The sequence below is a fragment of the Papaver somniferum genome, chromosome 6 (genome assembly GCF_003573695.1).
Source record: "Papaver somniferum cultivar HN1 chromosome 6, ASM357369v1, whole genome shotgun sequence".
NCBI lineage: Eukaryota > Viridiplantae > Streptophyta > Magnoliopsida > Ranunculales > Papaveraceae > Papaver > Papaver somniferum.
This window is the reverse complement of record NC_039363.1, coordinates 89,548,773-89,563,944: the sequence shown is the minus strand read 5'-3', so window position 1 is coordinate 89,563,944 and position 15,172 is coordinate 89,548,773. Positions and strand designations below refer to the sequence as shown.

Genomic DNA, 15,172 nt, shown 5'->3' with positions numbered 1-15,172 from the left:
ATAGTGATTGAATCTATGTCGAACACGTCTAATAATCCAGCCCTAGTTCTGTACATTTCTGTTTTACTCCCATTCGAATTCTAGCCAATTTTTATTGAAACGAAGACCCATACCAGCTCTGTTTTGGTCCTAGGAACAAACCCATTTTAATTTAGCCATTTAGTCTCACCCAAACATCTCCAAAACCGAAACCCTAATTTTGCTGCCATTTTCCTGCCAAAACTGAAATTTGAATTGTTGAAGATGAAATGCCCCTATCCAAAACATAGGCGCCTTTAACAAATGGATGCTTGGGGGTTCCCTTATCCAAAATGAGGGTGCCTTTAATGCCTTTTTGGGGTGCCTTTAACACTTTTTCTGGGGGTTTCGAACACATTTCTGGGACGCCTTTAACACTCCTTCGAGTGCCTTAAGTACTTTTTCGAGCCAATTCTTCCAAAAACGTTTATTTCCTAAAAATACCTACAAACAAGTTTATTAGTGATAAATTGAGTCCCAGCTAATGTATTTATGGGTGAAAATGTGTCGCACTTTCGTGCTCATCAGTCCGTCTCTCATATAAAATTTAAGATTTGAAATAATAAGGAGAGTTTATGTGTTATCCCAATTTTTTGAATTTTTTGCGTTAGTCTTTTCCTTTCTTATTGTTCTTAATCACATATATGAAAATCCTTAATTACGTTACTGAAAAAGAACACAAGTACATTCTCAGATGTTTCACAAGGTTGTTCTTTTTGGAGACAGATTAAATATTATTTTCCAGGTTATTTTGAGAAGAGGAACCTAAATTTTAAGTGTCTTAATTTGAGTTAAAACCTTACCATTTACCAGAGTATAATAGTCGGATCAATATCTTTGGCACTCAAATTCAATGGTTTTGGGAGATATCCATATTTTATCGAAAATACAAGTTATTACGATGTACTTTTATCATGAGATTTAATACCTTGTCGGGATAAATTTTTGATAAGGGTACGAAGGACAAAACAAATATAGACGCGTGTCTTTTCTATTAATTGATTCTAACAAATTTGGTTTCCAAAAACATAAAAGATATGTGTTTTCGGATAAAATATTGGTTATCCAAATTGATTAGTATATTTTATCTTTAATATTTTTGGTAGTAGATTTTTTTTTGATAATAAAACCATTAGTATTTCATTCCATTAAGAAATGTTTACATGATGAGTATATCAACCATAGGAGTATCAGTCTGCTTCTCTGATAGAACAGACGAGCCGCCACCGTCCATCTTAGTCCGTTTGGAAGATCCTTCGTCGCTAAGGACCACGCGCCTGGTACCATCCGTGTCAGGCTTCGTGGTTTCTTTTCGCTTCTTACCCATATCCTAATACCAACAACAACATGTCAAAAAAGAGAAGAAAAAAAAGAGAGGGGAAGAAGAGAGGGGGAAGGGAAAACCAACCTCGGGAACCGACGAGCCTAGCAGAGTATCAACAACTTTAGGACGAGACGCAGAGGAACTAGAAGACGATTCGGTGCCACTAGTGGAGCCTGACAAATGAGAAATGAGCACCATTGCAAAATAACTTAAATTTATAAGAAAAGAGAGGAGAGAAAGGTAAAGAGATAGGAATAACAAAAACAAAGACACGTATTAAATATGGAGTTACCTGCAAGATCATTAACGGTTAATGCCACGTGGGATGGGGACCCACCAAAAACTGACCAGCTAGACCCAGAAGGGCTCTGGTTGGGGGTTCCCCCCTCCCACGTACGGTTTCATCCCTAAGAGGGTGAACTATGATATATGAAGGCGCGACGACACCCAACCAGACCCTGTGGGGAGACTAACCCCTAAACTCCTCAGCTGATCCACGAACGAAGGAGTCGGGCTGGCACTGATACCCCCGGGAGGCTGCGACGCGCTCCTCCGATGACTTTGACGTGGCTGCAAAGTTGATAGACGCATTTATGTGTCTATATTCATCTCGATTTTGTATAATGTTAGTACCCATTTTTGTACTTATTATGGTAATTTATGTGTTTGTAGGTATTTTTAGAGAAATAATCATGTGCAGAGAAATTGGCTCGAAAAGCGGTATTTACGCGCGTGGGAGAAAAGTACTAAAGGAACCCCAAGAGAAATTGATAAAGGCACACACACTTTGGATAAGGTCCACCTAGGGCATCCCTAAGTACCTGTTATCGACACCCCTACTCTGGATAGGGGCAACCATCTTCAAATTACAAATCTTGAAAATTGGCGGGAAATGTTGCTACAGCGAAGAGTTCGAATCATTGGGCTGTTTTTAGGGAGATTAAATCGTGGGAATCAACTGGGCTGGACTTCATAGAGGATAAAAGACCATGTACATGTGTTTGGACCCAGCCAATTGGGCTGGAATAGCTGAAGAAACAAAACAGAACCCAAACAGGTCAAGTACGTTGTTGTTCAAGTTTCAAAGATTTGTGAGAGATATTTGTGAGAGTTTGACGCTGGAAATTCATGTATTTAGTCTTGTTCACGTCTTAAGAAGAGTTTGGTACCTATTTAATAGCTAACAGAGCGTGAAAAAGCAAAACAGAATGGATTATCGTTCCAACTGGCAGATAAGAGAAACCAGAGATTTGATCGAATTTAAGGGACTCTGTTGAGCTATAAATAGGTGGTTTCGAGTCTTAGAAAAAAAGAAGAAAGTTTTTAGGAACCCTTAGGAGAGAGTTTGGAGGAGTTTAGAGCCGAAACAAAGAAGTTACAGGAAAGGATATTGCTGCTGCTGCCGCCATTGAAGACCTTCAAGAACACGAAGAACATACACTTAGAGCCAGTCGTTTTTCCAACAGTGCATACGCGGACAAAAGCTGTCGTTCTTCTGCTGCAAAACAGAACTATCGTTGTTCAGCAGTCTTATTTAAGCTTTGTAACAATGACGCTGTAACACTTTTACAGCGTTACAAACTTCTTTTTACAGCATTTTTCATCAATAAAAACACATATTTAGCCATGAACACATCTTGTGAGTATGTTTTTGGGATGAGGAGCTAAACCCATTAGCCGAGACGACGGAGGAAGCCATTGGTCCATATTGATTGGTATAATTCTAATTTTATTATTTATTTGCAATATTATTATTTGATTATTTGCATGGAATTTATATTGGAAAAGTGATTTTTATTGAATAATTGTGATTCGCTTTGATGGAACATGCTTAGTTTAATACTTTTGATGTTTCATGCTTGGTGTTTACATCTATTACTTCAAAAATCTACAAAAGGCATAATATTAGAATCACTCTAAAAGAAAAATTGCATGAATATTAATTAGAATTTATCAAATAATGGGTCAATGGTGGAATCCAAGTCTTGGTGTTTTTCTCTAAAGTTTTGAACAACTTTATTTGTCTGTTTAATTTTAAATCTAAAAATTGTTTTCTTCACAAGTCTTAAAAGAACCTTTTTACCACTAAAACTACAATCACTATTTGAAATCCATCAATTTTTGGCGTCGCCGACACGGACCTGTGTTTAGGTAGCATTTTTTTTAGATTTATTGTTATTTTTGTTCTTCTTTATGTTTTTGGGTTTTTGTTTTTTTCCTTGCAGATTTTGGAAGTTGGAGCGAAAGAAAATTTTGCCAAAGCTTTTGGCGAATACTTAAACAAGTGGAGTAAAAGGCAAAGCGAAAGGAGCGACAGAAGAAGATTTTTTTTTTAAACTTTATAAAAATGAGAGAGAAAAAAAAGAGAGGCATTTTAATATATTTTTTTAGAATTTATTATTATTATTTTATTTTATTTTTCTTTTGTATTTTTTTATAGACACTTTGGACATTGAACTTTGGGACATTATTATTTTTAAACCCTAAGGAAGGGTTGGTTTAAATACAAACTGTGTGCAGGGAAGGACGGTGATTACGATATCGCCTCGGCCCCTCGGGTTCGTACATGACATAGGAGTCTTGGCCCGAGTCGACTTCAGTGGTTCTTCGCCCGTCTGGTACGGGAGGTAAGTTTTTCGAAACACCCGCGAATCCCCTGTCAGCGGGTTTACTGTATTCCTTCGTTTGCATATATGCTGAGGACTTGAAAGCGGATGCTTTAATTTCCTAGTAAAGGGCAAGGACTGGCCATACAAGATAAGGGTTCGGATTTCATCACCGTTCTCTTCTTGCCCGCCTTAAGAAAATGAAACCAAACGCGAACCTAAGCCTAAAATTTTGACTAGAACGAGACCTATAGGGTAACGAGCTTAATAGGAAAGTCGTTCGAAGAATATTGGTTACTCTTTTGAGCATACTTCGAAGTTCTTGAAGGTTTCTGTGAGTTGAATGCGTGATTGCGCCGCCTTGTAACCGGTGAGGCCTTGGGTATCAAAGCTCCATTAACCTTCCCTCGCCTCGATTCAACTTACTTTGACTCGTATTGATTCCAGAGGGGTTTTCTCAGATTGTAACGAGTTCCTTTTCGAAATAATAGAAGCTGGTCTAGAAACAATCTAAGTGGAGCCATCATGCTTTTTTTTTGCTAGAAATTTAGGTTTGATTTGGTTGAGTCAGTCTTGTTTTATGTTTGCATAGAATTCCTTACCTTATTCTGTTGCATGCCTGGACGTAAAATAGACGCCATAGGTAGATTTGTTAAAGAGAAACCTAGTAGTTCTAAGCGTCTTGATTACCTCAATTTAGAAATTCCGATTCGTGAAGATTCCGTTTTTGAACATCCATTTGAGGAAAGAATCCCTGATAGTCCAATAGCGCCAGAAATGGCAACTTTGAAAGCCTTGTTGAATCCTACTAGGACTACTCGTCCCTCGTGTATCAGGTTACCAGAAACTGAAGCAAATTATGAACTTAAGCCTGAAACCTTACAGTTGCTCCCAATATTTTTAGGGAAAGAAAATGAAAACCCCTATTTCCATGTTAGGGACTTTGAGGAAATTTGTAGTACCCTGAAAATTAGAAACCTTGATGATGATGCTTTAAAACTCAAGTTATTCCCCTTTTCCTTAAAAGATAAAGCCAAGTCGTGGCTGTATAGTTTGGCTTCCGAATCAATTGAAATCTATGAACAACTTACATCTGCCTTTTTGAACAAGTTTTTCCCTAGGCACAAAACCTCGTCTATTAGAACGCAAATCTGCACGTTTACACAACAGGAGGGAGAATCTTTGTATATGTATTTGGAAAGGTTCAATGATTTATTAGCCCAATGTCCTCATCATGGTTTAGAAAAGGTTAGGTTAGTTAAGATCCTTTATGAGGGTTTAGATTATCCCACGACAACTGCAGTAGAGTCCATGTGTACAGGTGGGTTTGAAAACCAAACAGTTGATGATGCAATGACATATTTGCATGAAATCGCCGAAAACACCCAACAATGGGAAAGCAATAGGGTACCCCAGAAAACAATTCTTCTAGGCAGAGGAAACGTTAATAGGGTATGATGAGTGCCAAATATTGTATATATTTGCACCCTTTTTATTGGCATTTAACTCATCTTTTGTGCATTAACGCTCCATTTTATCCCATATTCTGTGTTTTCGTTGTTTTTAAGAATAAATAATTTTATTAATTAATTTTGCATTTTTAGGTACTAAATAAAGCCTGGTTAACTCACAGAGTGAAAAGAGCAAAGAAACGGCAAAGACTCCCGCAGAAAGGCAGCGAAGAATGATGTTTGCAAGAGCCGGCTCAACTAGAAGTGGGCTTGAAGAGGAAGAATTGTCCTTAAAGAAGATATGGGCTTGGCATACCCAAGGCCCAAAACCCTTACCCAAATCCATTTCCAATATCCATACCCATTTCCATGAGAGCCGTCAGATTGGATCCATCACATCATCCAACGTTCGCCTCATCACCGATCATCAAGTCTTGAAGCTCCTGTCAAACATCATAGTACCTAACTCCAATCTAAGCCGTCAGAATTGTTGTATCACGCATCCAATGGTCGCTGCAAGCTTGTTCCATATTAGCCGTTCGATTCAATCCAGATGTGATCATCCAACGTATCATCTTTGCTGGACATCGAATTTTCTACAACCGCTCAACACCACAACACCCAAATCTATTTCACCCAAAACAAACAACCCCTAAAACCCATCGGGTTCTTCTTCTTCATCCCATCTCTTCTCTGCAGAAACCCACGCCTCCGCCACCAACTCCTCTTGTCTTCATATATATGTAAACTTTAATTTTTATATCTTGCAAGTTTATGTAAATGACTGATCAATGATTGTTTTTCAGTTATGTTTTCTTTTGTAATTGTGAAATGCAAATATGGAATTATAATAAAGTTTTTGTTTATATACTAGTTGAAAATTGAATCATTGTTAGCCGAAAAACTAAGCCGGCGACGGGGAAGAGACACTCAAAAGTTGTTCCTTTTGTCAAATTGGCGACGGGGAAGAGACACTCAAAAGTTGTTCCTTTTGTCAAATTGGCCTTTGAAACCTGACGCGGTGCCCTCCGCGATACACAGCCCAGGCCTACGCCCGAACAGTGCAACCAACTCCCAACTTGGAACGGACGAGTCAACATATTGTGCAAACAAGCATCTACCAAGTGAAACCCGACCAGTGTTCAACTATCTTAATGTCCCCACTCGGGTTACAAGCTCGCGCGACCAAGCTCGACGTTCATTTCTCAAATCTTGAGATTTAAATATCAACTACAGTTTTCATTTTTGAGGGATGTGGGACTAAATCCTTCTCCTTTGCACAGCAAAGGAAAACATCACGCATTATAATGGGCTAATATATTTCAGAGGGTTAAGGAAGCCCAACCTAAACAAAAGAGAAGATAATGAAAAACGAAAACAAGAAGAAGACCATTGCGGACTCAAAAAGAAAACCATCCTTGTTTGCAACTGAGCTTGGAGTGAACACCACAATTTGAGCCGATATATTCACTGTACATGACCCTAAGCGAGGAAGGTAATAATATCAGTGAAAACAAAGAAAAGAGAGACTCTAACCTCAGTAAAGCTGTGGAGAGTAGGACCTTCTTTCTTCTACCTTAAACTTCGCTAAAGCTCTACACTAGAAAAGAAGAGGGTACTAGGTTATTTGAGGTAATTACCAAGGTACCCACGTTTGAAGCCATCTGTGTTTTAAACTTTTCGATATATGCATAATGTTTGAGCTCTAGAAAAGCTCTACACTGCATATATAGGTAATTATGCAGTGTACTATATAAATAGCTAGTTGGTATTACTTGGTACTGTTTCTATACAACACCTTAACTAGTATTCACCTTCATAAAATAGCACTACTAAATGGTGTTTGATAATAAACTACTATAAAGATGGAAGTTGTAAAGTTCTTTCCTTATTAACTCTTAATGGCCACACACTGTTGAGTAGTATAATGTTTTGTTAATGTAAAGAATAACAAAAACCATAGTGGAGAAGGGGAAAAGTAACCGTAGTTCCATCTTTTCATTTCTTTCTTAGTTCTTAACCGAGCCCCTAGTGGTGTATTTATACAGTAACAAATCAGGTGATAAACATCACTTCATGCAGATCATTATGCATACCAAGGTACTAGGGTTTGGACGATTTCCTGAAATTCTTCTTCCATTTTTAAGCTGAAATAGAAAATCTCAGATTCACATTCCAAGTGTTCAAACCGGTTTCGTTGTTATCGAAATGGCCACCGGTAAGCAGAAATGGATTGAAACACAGCAAGAGATAAAGAAGAAGGTCAAGAATGGTGATTCCGAAGGATTCAGTAATACTCTTCCCCATCTTTCTCATGATATCATTATAAATGCATTTTTGAGAGGAGATACCATATTGGGTACGCAGATCAAACATTTACTTTCAAAGACACTGTTTCACTGATTTATTTTTTACTATTTTTTCCATTATGTTTTCAAAATTTTCTCGATCCATCACTTCAATTATAAAATTAACTGATCAAATTCCGTAATATAAACTAATAATGAACTGGATTCATGTTTGCCAATCGAATATTAAAAGATACGGCAGCAACAACTAGCTAATTCAGTTCTTTTTTGAAAACCGCAGACTCAATACAATTTGATTTAGATTGCTAATCATACCCAATATCAAAAGTGCACTAATCTATAACCATCATAATGTTTCATCATCGATATCATTATCAGATTCAAAAAACACCACTGATTCTTCTATATAATCTGTCACCTTCATAATAAGCTTGAGTTGTCAAAACAAAAACATTAAGCTTGAGTTGTATTTGCTATTTGTACAAAAGATAATTGATGGAAAAAATGAATCAATCTTTAGCCTATAAATTGATTTCGTAATCCTTAATAACTAGAATAATAAGTTTAAGTGTGACGATCCTCTACGTAAGATTCTACCAAACTTAAAAACCCATTTTGTATCATACTGACGAAATCCTGAAAGCTATGGCATGGGCTTACAAGCATGATCCTGAGCACACCGGAGGCCTTATAAAACGTAAGTTTTTTGTTTCTTTTCACTATTTTAGTGGTGTTTTGCTTGTGTCTTGATCTGATGCATGAATGAGCAACGTTATATTAGTGTTTGGTTTAGGTTTCTAGCTTTTAGGACCCTATTCTAGCTTTTAGGAGCTTATTAGGTCTTGTCGAAATCATATGATGTTATGTTTGATATGTTATTATCCTAAAACATGAAAGTTAGGAAAAACTAGTACTTAGAATTGTTTAGTTTGTTGCTGGTATTTTCATCATTGTTTTCCAGTAAAACCAGCGGTTTCTGAAATTGTTAGTGGAAGAAGGTTAACATGTGACAAATTGTTAAACTAGGGACACTGGGTAGCATAATATTTATGTCTATGCAGTAATGTTTTCATGACCATAATTTGTATCATACTGTGACATAAGTTGTATCTGTTAGTATGGCAATAAAAACCAATTAAGGAAGCTACTACCACCCTTTTAGTGTCTTTCATAACTATATTCGGTGCGATTTGGTAGGCTAGTGCATGAATTTTCTGTTTCTTATAGTTCTCTAAAGCTCTCATCAAACTAGATATGGTGATAAAACTATCTTACCTTATGGAAATACGTACTGATGGTAGACATCAAGTAATACGGCCATTAACATATGTTTGATCAGTATTATTTAAGTTCAAGCACTCATGATCTTTAGAATGGTACTGTATTAGAGCTGTCTTCTATTTGACTTGCAAAATGTATTTGTATTTGTAATTGCAATTAGTTATGGTAATAGAAAATGTAGTTTTTTTTTTATTGCAAAGAATGGCATATTTTTCCATCACACATTTTCCCACAGATTATAAAGGGATTTCCAAAGTAAAGTGTTATGGAATAGTTTGAGAATTGAAACACTACGGATCAGCTATTACATCAAATTCATTTTCCTTGGTTTTTTTTTTTGGAACAGTCATACTTATCACCAAAGATGGTGTCGAACACTTATACCAAGAGGATGCCAAGGTGTTCAAAGAGTCCTATAAGGAATGGATGGCGGCCCAGAAAAAGGAGGAGAGGGAAGCTAAGCTTGCACGAAAACACAATTCTGGAGAGTAAGGAATGGATGAATAGGGAGAAATCTATATGGCATTAGTTGTTCCAAAAGCAGTCCTGTTATTGAGATTATACTGTTGACAATCGTTCGTTTATTTTTAGCTCTTTTTTAAAAACCAGCGTTCCTCGTGGGAGTTGGGCTTCACGGTAGAGCTGATAGAATGACCCAGACATTCTCGGTGATGAATGTCCAACCTTTTCCCATTATACCTCAATAGCTATGTTTCACCAGACGATAAAAGGTATTTGTTTCCCTTTCTTATGTGGCGTTTGTTGCATTAATGGTATGAATGGTTGAGCCTTTTGTAGAAGTGAAGATCATTTTGCAGATGTAGTAGATACAAATTATTTGCGTAATTGGTTATCTTTATTGAAAAATTATTCAATGAAAATTGGTTAGCTTTATTGACAAATTATTGAATGAAAAGTTGGCAGGCGCATCGCGTCTAAACTAGTTAACGGTGACAACCCATCACTTTTGTTGTACTGGGGTTACCTTCCAAAGAGGAGATAACCTTCTCAAATATCTCATCAATCCAAAGAACGAGCTATATAAATAACTTGAGCAAAATTTCCAAAGTTCAGTTCATCAATTTATCTCCACAAATTTCAAAGCAAGCATAATATTAGGAGGCAACATATGAAAAAGACACATAAGCTAAGCCGTCCAAAGTAGAGACAACCCTAAGCTAAGCCGCCCAAAGTTGAACGAACAACATTCTCCAAGAAAGCAGTGCTGCAAAAAAAAGCTGATTCGACTGGAGGAAACTTCATAAGATAAGCCGCCCAAAGTTTCTAATAAATTATTAGCAAAATAACATCAACTTACTGGACATCTATGCTTGTACCTCCCTAACATTTACAGATTTTTTGCTTACAGTAAAATACGGTATTTGTTAAAATGTTTTTTTCTTGAACTTGAGACCATTCAAAAGATTAACTGTAATCCCACATATCATCTTCAGCAAGAAACAGACTTAGTTTCTTGGACTCCTCCTCATCCTGTTGCTTTTTGACCAATTCTTTTCGCTTTTCCTCCGACATGACCACCACAGTTTTCTTTCCTTTGTTACACTGCAAAATAAGCACCACATCACCAACTGAATCAGCTGTAATCTTGCACTGGCAACACCACTAGCCATTGAAGGAAGTAAAGCGACAAAGAAGGCTGGAACAATTTTCCCTAACAATATTTAGTACAATTTGTGCCAAGAGGATCGTTAAAATCAATAGTAGTCAGCAGGCAATGTGAAATATTTCACCTCCGCATTGTACTTTTATGTAGGGGATATATATAGGTAGCATGAATTATCTTTCAGGGAGTATATTATCAAGGTTGATGACCAGTTTAAAAGGCTCTGTGAATTTGTACTACAGACTATTACGGAAAGGAGCTGAAACGGCTAAGATTCTCATACCAAATACTCAATGTTAAGAGTCAACGTAAAAGTAGTTGAAAATGGATAGGAGTAAGGCTCATCATCAGTGATCTCCACACGACGTCGTTGTTCAAGTTCAAGCCGCCTTTGAGCAGGGTCTTTCTGAGATTATGTACCAAAGACAAGTCAGAAATGAGAATGCAATTCTATAATCCATAAACTTTAGCCATCTAAGTTCGGATTAGGGAATGACTTTTTTGAGTGAACCCTTGTTAGCAGGAACAATCCTGTTGAACAAGCGAGGAGCCACAGCTTCGCACAACACAGGCATGATAAAAATATCACTCTCACGAATAGTCTTCTCAAATTCGCATTTAGCAACCCCCTTTCTTTTTTTCGCCTGCCCAATACAGATAACATCAGAAATGCAAAAAAAACTTACCACACAGGAATGCTTGAGATCCCTAAACAACAAAAACAGACCAACCACAGAGGCTATACAATTTAACATTCACTTAAAGGAACTTTCCTGCAAACTCTAAATCATCACACAATTGTGGAAAAGAAAACATAGAAATGATCCTACATGCACTTAAGAAAGACCACACAAGAAACCATTTTTTTCCAATGTTCTAGACTCTTAGTATCACAAAAGAAAATGGATGGTGACAAGTGGTTCTATAATCTAGATACACATCAGAAAACTATATTAGCATTCAAGATCAGATACAGAAGAGAGATTTTGTTTTCGAACTTAACACAAACCTTAATGACCTTCCCCCAAATTCCACTGTCAGTCCGAATAGATGCACCTTTAAATGCAGCAACATCTTCAATATCTTCTCGTTCAAACTTGATAAGAGCAGTCCTCCTGTCGTTAAGGATTTTTTCAGGTTTTCCTTCCCGCTTGCTGTCCTTCATAATCTTAAAGTGATGCTTAGGGTCAAGAACGACTGCCTTTGCTGCTATCCGAAACACTTCCTGATTGAAAATGAAAAAGATTAACAAATTTATTGCATTCACCAAACTAAGCAAACTATTCGAAAACAGGACAGAGATAGTATCAAATTATAATAGACAAAAGTCATGAAATTTTTTTTTTTTTTTTATTTTTTAGCTAGAATTTGCCTGGGAATCAAGGACGAATTGTGCTGACTTAGACAGGTTCTTTAACTTATAACAGTGAACTACCCTTTTTTATTGCAGTACAAAGTAAATAAAGTAAAACTGGAATACACCAGACCTTAGTTTTATGCACAACAGTAATTCTAGTATGGGCAGGTGCAAGAGGGCCCCAAAACATCGCAAGACAGTGCTCACGTTCGGGAATGAAGTCGTGAATCTGATGCCGTGCATTGTCGATTTGCCTGGCATAAATAGGTTTTGTCCCGTAACGTCTCCAACCAGCTGACATGGTGACTGGCTCTGCTGACATCAACAGTTTCATATGCCAGTTATGCCGCTTAAGCATCGCCTGGAAAAAGAATCAGTTAACAGGAAACTGGCGTAAATATATTCCTATAATTCAGACATTCAAATATGGAACAATGAATATTTCAGTTCCATACCTGTGTAAATAACTATGTATTAATGAGTAAAAATTTCCAAAATGGTTCGAATTAAAAAGAAAAAAAGATTGAGAAGGCATAATAACCTGCATATAACCAACATCTTTGTCCTCAGGACTGATACCTCCAACAAGAATTGGATGACAAGAATAAAAATTTGCAACCATCCTGAAGGGAACGTCATGAACCTCCAACCTTAGATAGGTCCCTGTTCTGAAAGTCTCATTCTCCATGGGGGTTAGCATAACAAAATTATTTTCCTCTGATAAAGGAAAAGGATCAATTGTGCTTCTAACACCAGCCAAATGAAAATCATCAAGACCAGCAATATGCACCTGTCTCGAAACAGGTAATTAAAGTCAATTTCATGGACAAAAATGCAAGTGAAGTTTGTGCTAGAAGAACATAATTTTTCTGAGTAGACTCTTTTCTTAGATTTTTTTTAAGTAGAAACGACAGGACAAGTAAGTGAATAGAAGAAAGTATAAGGCAGAGAGAGAGAGGGGTTAGCCGAAAGTGATTGTATCAACCCATCACTCAGCTAGAAAGAAGAAACCACAAGGAAGATAATCTAGTCTAAAGCAGCAACAGCTCAGTAGAAGACATGCAGCGAAGTTACTCCGGTTTGTTTCTATCATCGAACACCACAAATGGCAGGTTCCCTCTTATTCTTTGGTTTCACACGTGCTTTATGAGAAAGCTAAGCACATTTCTAGACACAGACTGTGAAACTTATCCTTGCATAGTCTATATATGTTGTAACAATAAGGTATCGTCCAATCAAAAAAAAAAAAAAAATTGACAGCAAGAAATATTTTCAAGCCTGACAAAGTCACCGAACAAGAATAAAAAAGGGATATCGTCTAAATACAATAAAAAAGGGATTTCATCTGATGCCGCGTGGATTAAAGATATTATGATTTGGGAAACTCACATTGACCTAGTTAGAGGAAGTACCTTAGCGCCGCTCTTGATATCACAACCTCGGAGGTAACCATACAGGCTTATGTTTCTACCGCAATTTGCCTCCCTGAGCACTTTTTCTGGAGGTGTAACATCTTCAAAACAGTCTACCAGCACAAAAGGATGTGCAGCTCGCCGTGATGAGAGATGGAGTTGGAGCGTCAATATCTGTTCTGCCAGTACCTGTACATCCTGCATATTGTACCTGATATAACCATAGAGTGGATAAGCAACTCAGATAGTGTCTTTGTCAGATTTAAAGTAAGGGCAGACATCATCACTAGTCTAAATGCGAAAATGTTATAAGTATAGGCACATGAATCAGATTTTGCTGTATAAATCAAAAGAAACTTACAAGTCATCCTGAAGACCAGATATATTGTATGTTATTGCTCCTTGATATATTTCAGTCCGGAAAAGATCCTGCAGACGCTCTTCGGTTTCATTGAGTTTCGTATAATCTTTCAACTGGTCGAGATGTGTAAGAACACCCATAACCTTTGGAAGGCCGTGGGCTTGTAAAAGGTTAAGAAACTCGAATGTTTCCTGAAAATGACAAACGCGATAGTCATGAGTTAAAATTGACAGTATCAATGTAGTTAAAATTGACAAAATCAGAACTTGTACCTAGTATTAACATGCTCTACAACACCCATAAACAGCACCATAATGAAACAAATTGAAAACAAGAGTACAGAGACTAAATGCAACACTCTAGCTTTCATGACTTCTTATCAACTTGTATATCCTCACATTGATTAATGAAGGATAGATGAAAAAACATTTTCTTTAAAACAAGTATGAGTCTAAAAGTGAATCCTAGTCATGCTTGCCCCATGTCACTCCAATCTTTCCGTCACAAGTTGCAAAGTCATTAGCTTAGTCTAAACGTGATTTGTTGGGCAAACCATAAAAAGTTTAACATCCTGAAATAGACAAGCAATTGAGATATAAATAAATATAAATCCCCCAGAATGTAGTGATGACATAAAGAAACTAAGAAATCCACGCACCGCTTCAAACCCATAATTTGCATCCACCAGTAACAGTACCAGATCAGCATACTTTGCAGCATCGATCATAGCATCAATATCATCCAGGCATTCCACTAACTGTAGCCTTCTTTTTTTGTCAGCTGAAGAAAGAAAGAAACAAGATTTGAGGCAGCATAAGCAATGAGTGAGTAAAAAAGTTTGAGTAAGCTAATAATAATTAGAACTGCAGAAACAAACAAACCTGTTATGATGATGTTGGGGCCATTGGTGATATCTTTCATGGGATCAAAATATTTGACTAGAGATTTAATCAGCAGGGACTTCCCAACCTACAACAACATTGATACATATGAGAATACATAAAGTGAAAAAGGAGAAAGGGGTGAGTCATACAGACATTGGGAGGTCCTTGAACGAGAACCACGAAAGGTGGTGGTGGCGGTGATGATTCATCAACATTCCCCAAATACATAATTTTGTTTCGAAATATGTCTTCCTCATCACCCCAATCGCAATCGCCTTCACACTTGTATTTGTAGCGTCTATATATTTTGAAAGCTGGATCAGCCAGAGAAGAAGAAGTAGTAGACGTGGATGCAATTGACATTTTCAAATCCCTAAAAAAACACAACAGTATAATCAAAATCAAAATTCAACTTCAATTATGAAAATACAGCACAAGAAAAACTTATTCACCTTGCCTTTCTTAGAGTGGATGTCTTCGTTTCGTTGATTCAACTTCGCTTTCTCTGATTCTCTCTTGAGCTCACAAAGGGGGATAGTTTAGGT

At 37.1% G+C, this 15,172-nt stretch overlaps 1 protein-coding gene, 1 long non-coding RNA gene and 1 pseudogene across 3 annotated transcripts; 1 reads left to right on the top strand and 2 right to left on the bottom strand.

Annotated features, from left to right (window-relative positions):
• Window positions 1-5,089: 5,089 nt before the first annotated feature.
• LOC113292071 lies at window positions 5,090-5,189 on the bottom strand (annotated as a pseudogene).
• Window positions 5,190-7,452: 2,263 nt separating this feature from the next.
• Window positions 7,453-9,870, top strand: LOC113285851. Its single transcript, XR_003328978.1, has 2 exons — window positions 7,453-8,405; window positions 9,336-9,870. It is a non-coding gene; the product is annotated as an uncharacterized LOC113285851 (long non-coding RNA).
• A 342-nt stretch (window positions 9,871-10,212) lies between these two features.
• On the bottom strand, window positions 10,213-15,172 carry LOC113288341 (ribosome biogenesis protein BMS1 homolog). 2 transcript variants are annotated; one of them, XM_026537355.1, is made up of 12 exons: window positions 15,080-15,172; window positions 14,781-15,000; window positions 14,625-14,712; window positions 14,402-14,523; window positions 13,744-13,934; window positions 13,383-13,593; window positions 12,512-12,760; window positions 12,101-12,331; window positions 11,623-11,838; window positions 11,111-11,257; window positions 10,897-11,019; window positions 10,213-10,552 (listed from the first exon to the last, which is right to left on the bottom strand). In XM_026537355.1, exons 2-12 carry the CDS (start codon window positions 14,988-14,990, stop codon window positions 10,415-10,417), a joined length of 1,926 nt encoding a protein of 641 aa, XP_026393140.1. In that variant the 5' UTR covers window positions 14,991-15,000; window positions 15,080-15,172; the 3' UTR covers window positions 10,213-10,414. The 2 variants fall into 2 exon arrangements, with proteins under 2 accessions (XP_026393140.1, XP_026393141.1); XM_026537356.1 differs by having other exon boundaries at window positions 15,085-15,165.